Source organism: Pipistrellus kuhlii, unplaced genomic scaffold (genome assembly GCF_014108245.1).
Source record: "Pipistrellus kuhlii isolate mPipKuh1 unplaced genomic scaffold, mPipKuh1.p scaffold_m20_p_22, whole genome shotgun sequence".
Classification (NCBI taxonomy): Eukaryota; Metazoa; Chordata; class Mammalia; order Chiroptera; family Vespertilionidae; genus Pipistrellus; species Pipistrellus kuhlii.
The window spans coordinates 4,334,174-4,344,407 of NW_023425521.1; the positions used below are offsets into that span (position 1 = coordinate 4,334,174).

Here is a 10,234-nt window from a genome sequence, read left to right on the forward strand (position 1 = left end):
TAAAAAAAATAAAAGGGAGAGGGATAGAAAGTTAGAAACATCGATGATGAGAGAGAAACATCCATCAGCTGCCTCCTGCACACCACCCACCGGAGATGTGCCCACAACCAAGGTACATGCCCTTGACTGGAATTGAACCTGGAACCCTTTATTCCGCAGGCTGACGCTCTAGCCACTGAGCCAAACCAGTTTTGGCCATATTACTGTTTTAATATACACTGTAGAGAAACCAAATCAATACTGATAATAAAACATGTTATTCTTTCTCTCACAGATCAAGAGAATAAAATCTTTTAGCTGCAGTACATTTTCCAATATTTTGCCTTTTAGTTGTTTGTATGACTTGGTGTTTTCATTAAGCTTTTTCTGTATCCATATCTATTAATCTTTTTTGTGCTTTTGCCCTACCCCCAAATAATATACATCTTCACAGGTATCTTTCGTTTTATTTAAACAGATATCTTGTAGTTGTAGCTGTGAGAGGATGGACAGTTCAGCATCCTCCCCTGAGGAGGCGGCCCCCAGCGTGGGCCCAGGACTAAAGAGGATTTCATCCTCTCCTCTTGGGCCTTGGTCTCTGTGAAATTAAAGTGAAAATGTCAAGAAAGGAAACAATGTTGCTCCACATAAAGAGGTAAACAGATCCACCCCCAGAGTGCAGGATGGATCTGCTCTGTGTTAGTCAAAGGGCATCTCTGCAGGTACAACTCCACATAGGAGAGGAGCCTGGGTGACAGCTGAGGAAGCCAGCTCCAGGACTCCTGACTTGTTTAGCACATGACTGCAAACGGGAATGGCCAGGGATCCCAGGGTCCCTCCTCAGTTCCCTCCCACAGTGGGTACTTTAGGCTCAGGGGCTGGGATGAGGTCTTGTTGCTATCACAAGAGTGACAGCTGCTCAGTGCAGAAAATTTGGGAACCATGGAAGATGACAAAGAGGGGGAAATAAACATGACGTGATAGGTATCTCTGTCTCATTTCAACTCAACCACATTCACACATTGGTACTGTGAACAAATCATTTATTTGCTTTCATAAAAACTAGCGAGGCTTGAAAAGCTTCCTCTTAAAGATGAATGGTCACAAACAAACAAAAAGAAGATGAATGGTGGTGCATTTGACTCTGGAACCAGAAGAGGAAATGAAGGGGGCAGGTGACAGCTGGTGGCTGGTCCTCTTGTCACAGACTCTCGGAGATCACAAGTGTGGTGACCACTGTTTCAGACACCATGCATCACTGAGGTGTGTGGCAGGGGAGCACAATGCAACCATAAATTGTTCCCAGGCATCATGTATCTATTCCTCCAACAACCATTTACCAAAATATCTGTTCAAGCCTAGTTGAGAAGACAGGCTCTTAAATAGGTATGATACCACCAGCCAGTGTGGTTCCGTGGTTGAGCATCCACCTATGAACCAGGAGGTCATGGTTTGATTCCCAGTCAGGGAATATGCCTGGGTCGGCTTGATCCCCATTGTGGGGCGTGCAGGAGGCAGTCGATCAATGATTCTTATCATTGCTGTTTCTCTCACTCTCTTCCTTTCTGAAATCAATAAAATGTTTTAAATAGATATCATACCAAGGAAGGCTACCTGCTAGGTTGATCAAATTGAGCTGTCTTGAGGATATCAGCTTCAATCAGGGAAAGAAAAAAAAACGTGGGGAGGGTATGTCAAGGAGGGGGAACACCTGAGAACAAAGGGTTTCAAGAGCATGGGTTTTAAGACCAGGCAGTGAGATTTTCCCTTCAAATGACAATGACAAGTTGGGCAGAGGCAGTACAGCTAGAGGCAGAGCCTGTCATTCTTTACAGAATTAAGACATATGGGCAGCAGAAGATGAAGGGTTACAGCAATGATAATCACCTCCTGGCATCATCCACTTAGGCAAAGGTGAGATGGGTGAGGTCTGAGTCTGCAGACATTTCCATCAGAGATGAGCTGAAGCTCAGGTAAGGCTGGCCAGCAGTTGTCTCAAGCAGTCAGTGGGGAGACAGGGAGTATAAACTGAGGCCCAGGGTCTGGCTGTCCAGGGTGGAGTGGGAGTAAGGTGGATGGAGAAAGCAGGACACGCTGTGGGAGCAGCCCGGCAGGGTGCTCACTGGATGCGCCCCTCCACAGGCAGCAGCAGGTAGTCCCGGAGTTGCTGGGGCAGCGGGAGGCGGTCGGCAGCCTGGCGGCAGCGGTTACCCAACTGGACACGCACAGCCAGCCGGGCCAGGTGCTGCAGCCGCCGGGGCTGGTTCACCATCGCCAGGGCCGAGCTGTAGAAGGCTTCATGCTCCTAGGCCAAGAGTGGCACAGGGTCAGATGGCCCAGGACCCTTAATTCTGCCCTTCCAACGGGGGCTACCTAGTGGTAGGGCTCCAGGATGTTGCAACATGTAAAATTTGATGCATCCTGACAGACTCAGGTTCAGAGCCAGAGAGGCCCAGCAGGGATCATGGGAGTTGGGACCACACTGAAGAGCCCTGTCTTCACCATCTCTGCACCCATCCCCACTCCTAAGGTGCCGGCACAGTGCACACGGAGTCAGAGATGCCTAAGAAATGCCAGGCCGGCGTGGCTCAGTGGATAGAGCGTCAGCCTGCGGACTGAAGGATATCACGTTTGATTCCGGTCAAGGGCACATGCAAGCTTGATCCCCAGTGTGAGGTCTGTGGGAGGCAGCCGATGAATAATTTTCTCTCATCATTGACGTTTCTCTCTCTCTCTCTCTCTCTCTCTCTCTCTCTCTCTCTCTCTCCCTTCTTCTCTGAAATCAATAAAAATATTTTCTAGTAAAAGAAAAAGAAATGTCTGCGCAGATGCAGGTAAGAGAGCCGGGAGAGGGTGTGGAATTAGAGGTGGTTCTGAGCTGCCAGGGGGTAGAGGGAACCTAGAATTCAGGGGTTTCCCTCTGCCTGTCCTCCTCCAGCCCAATCTGGAGGGATACGCCTGGGGCCCAACCTTCCTTTCCATCTCGCCCAGAGCCCGGGCTGGACCTGTGCCCCTGGGCGAACATACCTGCCACAGCTCCGGGGGGACTGCCTCCACCCAGGTGTCGCAGGATGGAACACAGGGGTAGGCATTAAGTAGGACTTCCAGGGCCCGAGGTAGTTTGGCACAGAGTTTCAGCATCTAGGAATCCAAAGAGGGTCTCAGGGGTGCCGTGCCTCTCCCCAACCAGGGGCAGGACCAAACCCAGAGACCATGGTCTGAGCCTCTCCTCCTTCCCATGCTCAGTTCACCACGACCTCCTGGCCCAGCTAGCTTCCTTGGGACCCTTTTCTCCTTTGCATCTCTCCCCCATAGCCTCCAGCGGTCTTTCCCAAGATGGGGACAGACCTCTGGCCACAAAAGGTGGACTTACAGGGCCAGGCTTTTGGCCCCGGCTCTCCCCTGCGGGGGGGGCAATCCCACAGGCACAATCCCCCCACCCACCTGGGCCCCCCTTCCACAGGCTCCCCCTACGCACCTCAGGGTGCACTGGCTGGGCCCCATAGTCCAGCAGCGCACGGAAGAGGACCTCGGGCTCCCCGCCGGGGGCGTCCTGGGCGGCCTGCAGCGCGCAGTCCATGGGCGTGCGGCCCGCCGCGTTGGAGACCCCGGCGCAGGCCCCGTGGCGCAGCAGCAGCTCGGCCAGGGCGCCGCGGCCGTTGGCACAGGCGTTGTGCAGGGGCGTGTGGCGCTTGCGGCCGGCCGCCCGGGCATCGGCCCCGGCCTCCAGCAGCTGGCGCGCCACCGCCTGGTGCTCCCGGCTCTCGCTGGGGCCCTCGGCGCCGGCGCAGGCCGCGTTGAGCGCCGTCTCGCCCTGGCTGGTGCGCAGCCCCACGCGGGCCCCGTGCGCCAGGTACAGGGCCACGTGGCCCCGCAGGCCGCGCGCCGCCGCCACGTGCAGGGCTGTCACCTCGCTGTCCCTCGCCGCCGCGTCCACAGCGGCTCCCGCCTCCAGCAGCAGCTTGGCGCACCTGGGGGCCGGGCGCAAGGGACCCAGGCAAGTCTTGAGGGACCAAGGCCTGGCCGGAGAGCACCTCTGTCTTCCTTCACCCTCTTTCTCCCCACCCCCTGCACCCGAGGGCCAGCCTGGTGTCCGCCATCAGGCTCACAGGAGACCCCCTGGGGAAGGCCCATGGAAGTCACCAGGAGCATCTTCACTTTCCACGTGAAAAACCAGCCCAGTTAGTTAGAGCCCTAACCGGTTTGGCTCAGTGGATAGAGCGTCGGCCTGCAGACTGAAGGGTCCCAGGTTTGATTCTGGTCACCGGCATGTACCTTGGTTTGGGGTACATCCCCAGTAGGGGGTGTGCAGGAGGCAGCTGATCTTGGACAAGTTACTAAACCTTTTTGATGTTTTCTCATCTGTAGAATGAGACCTGTCTCCAGGCTGTGAGCTTCACACACACACACACACACACACACCCTCCCCAAATCACGTCAAGCCCTGAGCACCTACTGTAAGGACTCCGGCGCTGTGCAGAGGTGCAGGGGGGCTGTGCCTTCCCCAGACAGCACGTTGGCTTTGGCGCCGAAGGCCAGCAGCAGCCGCACGCAGTCGGAGTGGGCCTGGGCACATGCCTCGTGCAGGGCAGCCCGGCCCCCAACCCGGGCATCCAGCTCGGCTCCCTGGCGGATGAGGTGGCGGGCACAGTCGGTGTAGCCTCGGGCCGCAGCAATGGTGAGGGGCAGGGTCTGCTTGGTCTTGGGGGTGAGTATCCAGAGCCCTGTGGAGAGCAGACAGTATGGGGCGGGGGGGTGAGACGCGGAAGCGGGGCAGGCTGCGGTGAACAGCTGATGCTGGGCTTCCTTCTGTGCCCTGGCTGAGCACACACTCCGGGCCAGGTTGTACCTGTGGAGAGGGGCTCACTCAAGCCCTGGTTTGGGGGTAAACCGGAACAGCCTTTTAGAACAGTGTGTCAGTCTGTGACAACGCATAGTATGTGTGTTGGAGACAAAATTAATTGCTCTTTAAAACCATAAGGGCAACTGCCCTAGCCGGTTTGGCTCAGTGGATAGAGCGTCAGCCTTCGAACGGAAAGGTCCCAGGTTCGATTCTGGTCAAGGGCACGTGCCTGGGTTACGGGCTCGATCCCCAGTGTGGGGCTTGAGGGAGGCAGCCGATCAATGATTCTTTTTCATCATGGATGTTTCTATCTCTCTCTCTCCCTCTCTCTTCCTCTCTGAAATCAATAAAACATATTTTTTTAAAAAAGGAACCGGTTCTCTCCAACCTATTTGGGGGCTAGTTATATAAATCATGGCATACCCATACAGAACTTACGCCCCTATATAAAATATGATGTTGTCTTATGGTTATTGACATGTTTTAACATGAAAAAAAAAATCAGGTTAAAAAAATAGCATGTGGATTATAATTTCATTCTGTGGAAGAAAAAATATCCATGTGTGAATATATATTCATAAAAAATTGCATAAGAATATACTTGTATTCTTATGTTATTAATGTGTTCATATAATGTTAATTCTGAAAAAAACATACAAACCACTAACCATGCCTCATTGCTGTTTGGCAGGGAACTGGGACAGGCTGTGGGAAAGGATAGCATACCGTAGTTTATGGACTGCAGGGAGGGGCTGGGGCTCTCCCCCTCTCCCCACCCCCTTCCTTCTCCCCTCATCCTCCCCTTCTGCCCACACCTGCTGCTCCCTACCCTGTTCCGGCGACCAGGCCAGCTGGTTGCTCACTGTCTCCACGATCATGTTGGCGGCATCCTCGTCTTGGAACAGGGCTTGGACCTGCTGCAGGTCGCCGGAGAACAGGGCGCTGTGGACCGCTGGGTCTCGGCAGGAGCGGCGGGGCCTCGCCAGGCGCGCCGGAGAACCTGGGGGGCACCTCTGGCTCCGGCAGAGCTGGGCTGCTGCCCGGCGCCTGTCCTCCCACTCCAGCCACTCCCGCTGCAGGCGGAGAGCGCGCAGCCTGGCGGAGGGGGAGGGGAGGGTCTCTTCTGCCATGGGAAGGGGTCTGGTTGGCAGCAGGTGGGCAGAGCCAGCGATACCACCCTTGTTGTGAGGAGCCACCCTGCCCCTCCCCATGGCCCGGAGAGAGCAGCAGCTGACACTATAAATAGGCCCTGGGATCTCCGGTAAACACGTTCGCCCAGAGTCCTGATCCCGGTGCAGAGGTGTTGGGGCAGCCCCTGCCCCTGGCCCTGGCCCTGGCCCTGGCCCTGGCCCTGCCGATACCCATCCCTGAACCCAGGGCCCTCATCCTCCCATCTCTTAGGAGTGAGCACCTTGGGTTGGCAAGGTCTGAGGTGAGAGCCAAGACAGCTGTGAGCCTCTCCCCACCCTCCTAGCAGGGACACCATGGGCTATAGAAACTACCTTCAGTGAGTCCCCTCACCCCACCCCAGCTCCGCCAAAAAACGAGACGTCTGGTCACCTTACCTAAAAGGGCTCACATGGCCAAAAACGGTTTGGCTCAGTGGGAAGAGCGTTGGCCTGCAGACTCAAGGGTCCCAGTTCTATTCCGGTCAAGGGCATGTACCTTGGTTGCGAGCACATCCCCGGTAGGAGGCGTGCAAGAGGCAGCTGATCAATGACTCTCATCGATGTTTCTAACTCTCTATCCCTCTTCTTTCCTCTCTGTAAAAAATCAATAAAATATATATATATTTTAAATATATTTTATTGATTTTTACAGAGAGGAAGGGAGAGAGAGAGCTAGAAACGTCAATGAAAGAGAAACATCGACCAGCTGTCTCTTGCACACCCCCTACCGGGGATGTGCCCTCAACCAAGGTACATGCCCCCGACCGGAATCGAACCTGGGACCTTTCAGTCCGCAGACCAACGCTCTACCACTGAGCCAAACCGGTTTCGGCAAAAATATATATATTTTTAAAAATAAATAAAAGGGCTCACATGCCTGCCTGAGGGCCAAGGGCTTGACCTTTCCACTCTGGGTATTCAGACCAATGAGACCTGTTTAAAGCCAGGAACCTATTCCCTCTCAGGAGAAAGCAGCTGTGCTTCCAGGAGCCTCTAGGGGGAGGAATGAGGCCATGAAATGACATTAGCGGGTGTGGTGGCCAAGCCAGGCGAGGGGAGGCAGGAGGGGTGCCGGTCCCTGCATCAGCAGCTCTCCTCTGCCTTCCTCAGTGCTGTAGGCTCCTGGCTCCCAGGTCCCTGCACTGCCTCCCCTACCTGGTTCTGCAGCAGCCCTCGCTCAGTTATCTCTGACTTCTTCCCCTCCTTGGTCCCCTTGCCCGAGAGGTCCCAGCTCCCAGACTCCCATTTTCAGTCCCCATCTCAATGTCTGTAACAGGGGCCAGCCCAGCCTCCTGCCAGGTGCTTCCTCCTCTGACCACCATCCCTCAGCTTCACCGCCTCCATGGAATGACCTAACTAAAATGGTTACTTCCTCGCTTGAAGACTTCTGCCGACTTCTAACACCGCCCCTCTCCAACTAAGCCCCTGATCCTTGGTTTGGCCTCACATCATGTCGCATTCTCATCCTGGCTCCTCACCCTTCCCTGCCATTCCCTCTTCTTGGAATTCTCTTCTGACGCTTCCCTTCAAGTCCACCTGCTCTGGGGGACACCGCTGCAGCAGCACCGGGTCCCCCACTCCCCCGGTTCCGGCCACTCCCAGTCCGTGCACTTTGTGAGCCTGGGTCTCTGCAGCCGTGCTGGGTGTGGGCTCCAGAGGAGGCTCTGAATGTATTTAGTTAGGCTTCTGGTCCCAGCAGGGCCTGGCACACAGTAGGTCTTGACATGGTGTTTAGGGCACTTGGCACAGAGCAGGCTGGCCTCTTGTGTGTAGTGCATTCACTGAGGGCCCTGTCTTCTGCCAGAGCAAACACTCATCAGCCTGCCCACGTGGGCGGCGGCAGCCGGGGCTGCTTCCGGAGCTGCCTTTCTCCTGCTGTTCACCCACTCTGGCCCCAGCCTCTTGGTGGTATTCCAGGGTGAGGGATCCCAGAGGAGGAATGAGATCATGCACAGGAGGGCTTAGCGATCCTCAGAGAAAGGCACCTCTATAAACACAGCGGTGATTAACCCTGTTGGAACCCATTCAGTGTTTTAATTGCCCCACCAACGGCCGGACTGAGCACCCACAGCTGGGTTCCCAGGGTTGGGAGTTGGCAAGGCCAGGTGGGGCCAAGAGGGGCCAAGGTGGGGTGGGCGTCCCCTCCCTCGTGAGGTGCACAGCAGTCATGGCGTGGGGGCCCATGATCGTGCTGGCCTTCCCAGCCTCTCGGTGACTTTCTCATCACAGGCCTGGAGGTGCTCTGGCTACAGATCAGTCCCCAGGGACACCAGGCTTTCTGTCCCCTGTCCCCTGCCTTAACATCCCAAGACCTATACTTCAACCCACACAGGAGCTCACAGGGAGCCCAGTTCCACTGGCAAGGAGCCATGCCAGGTGACTGGACACCCAGCCTGCCTTCTGGGAGCTCAGCCCTGTGGGGGAAAGCACACCCAGAGAAACCAGGACCTCAGCCAGGACTGTGAGCGGCAGGGCGCTGAATGGGGAAAGACACTGCAGCCAGGGGCAGGGGGTAGTTTAGGTGCCTGAAGACCACAGATCTCAGCTACAAAGGCAGAACTGGGGAGTTAGCAGTGGGCAGAAGAGCAAGAAGGGCAGGTAGGAGGACCAAATGGGAGTGCAAAGGGGCAAGGGTGCTGGAGGATTAGTCCTTTCTTGCTCCTGGGCTTAGCACACAAAAGCCTTCCAGGGCCTGATTGCAGCCAGCAGCTAACTGGGCATGGGGTTCTTAAAGCACTCGTTCACTTCAGTCCTGACATGGGACCCCTGGGATCAGCCTCTCTTTGGGAAAAGGGAGGTTCACACCTTCCCCAGAACAGCACCTTCCCAGGAGAGGTCCCTGACTCACAGCTGCCTAGTGAAGACAGGTGGAAACCGGGAGGCTGGTGGTCAAACTGAGGTGTTTGTTTTTTTTATTATATATTTTTATTGATTTCAGAGAGGGCGATGGAAACATCAATGGTAAGACAGAATCATTGATTGGCTGCCTCCTGCACACCCCCTACTAGGGATCGAGCCCACAACCCAGGCATGAGCCCTGACCAAAATCGAACTATGAGCACCGGGTTCAAAGGTTGATGATCAACCACTGAACCACACTGGCTGGGCCAAATTGGGATCTTTAATCCACACCCCCTCACCCATGAATTGAGAGAAAAATCCTTTCTTCCCTTTATTCCAGGAAAGGAAAACAAAGTTGGCAGCTTGGTACCATTAGGCCTTTTACACCGCAGCCATGTCCCTGTGCGGCTCTGGTCTAAAAGGTGGCATAGAGAAGCTACAGTGACCAAGAGCTGCTTGACAAAATAAATAAAGTAGTATTAGGTTATAACCCAAAGCTTAGAATAAATACCCGTGAGCCCATACTGATATAAACGAATAAAAAATGAGGGATAGGTCATTTCAAAGAGAGCTTATGGGACCAAAGCAGGAGCTCTTAACGCTATGACCTAAGACTGAAGTTCCCCACAGGATGTACCAGATCCTCACCAGTGCTGTTTTCCTGAGGAGACATAAAATTTAGCTACTCATATCAATGAGTACTGATGTGGGAAAGTAAATAAATGTTTTCCAAGTTTAAAAGAAGGGAGAATAATCTATGTGAATATTCTTCCCTTCCGGAGGTAAAGTGTAACTCCTCATGCCTTGTGTGGACTGCACAGTGACTTCCTCCCAAGAAGGACAGTACAGAGAGGGAGGAGGGAGAAGGTAACTTTACAGTGGACAAACCTGACAAACCCTACCAAGGCCAACATCAACCCTTGTCATGATGTGAATAGCACATTGCCTCTGTGGTCTTCCTCCAAAAGCACATAACCCCAGTCTAGTCATGAAAAAAATCAGGCAGATGCCTGCAGAGGGACACCCTATAACATGCCCGAGCCACTCTCCTCAAAGCTGTCAAGGCCATAAAACAAGGAAAGTCTAAGACACAGCCACAGCCAAGAAGAGCCTAAAGCAGGTGTTGGGGACTTTTCTTCTGCCAAGGCCCATGTGGATATTTGTAACATCATTCCCGAGCCATACAAAATTACCAACTTAAAAATTGGCCTATGGCCTTCACTGGTTTGGCTCAGTGGACAGTGTCCGCCTGCACACCAAAGGGTCCCAGGTTCCATTCCAGTCAAGGGCACGTGCCCAAGATTGTGGGCTCCACCCCTAGTACGGGACATGCAGGAGGCAGCCAATCAATGATTCACTCTAATCATTGATGTTCCTATCTCTCTCTCTCCCTCTCCTTTCC

At 54.3% G+C, this 10,234-nt stretch overlaps 1 protein-coding gene and 1 non-coding gene across 2 annotated transcripts; one reads left to right on the forward strand and one right to left on the reverse strand.

Moving 5' to 3' along the window:
- Nucleotides 1-1,087: 1,087 nt before the first annotated feature.
- ASB16 (ankyrin repeat and SOCS box containing 16) lies at nucleotides 1,088-6,042 on the reverse strand. The gene is made up of 5 exons (XM_036450963.2): nucleotides 5,652-6,042; nucleotides 4,436-4,703; nucleotides 3,458-3,950; nucleotides 3,007-3,120; nucleotides 1,088-2,284 (listed from the first exon to the last, which is right to left on the reverse strand). The coding sequence occupies exons 1-5, from the start codon at nucleotides 6,031-6,033 to the stop codon at nucleotides 2,099-2,101; spliced, it is 1,443 nt and encodes a 480-aa protein (XP_036306856.2). The 5' UTR covers nucleotides 6,034-6,042; the 3' UTR covers nucleotides 1,088-2,098.
- A 3,343-nt stretch (nucleotides 6,043-9,385) lies between these two features.
- LOC118726695 lies at nucleotides 9,386-9,509 on the forward strand. Its single transcript, XR_004990376.1, has one exon. It is a non-coding gene; the product is annotated as a small nucleolar RNA SNORA25 (small nucleolar RNA).
- The last annotated feature ends 725 nt before the right edge of the window (nucleotides 9,510-10,234 follow it).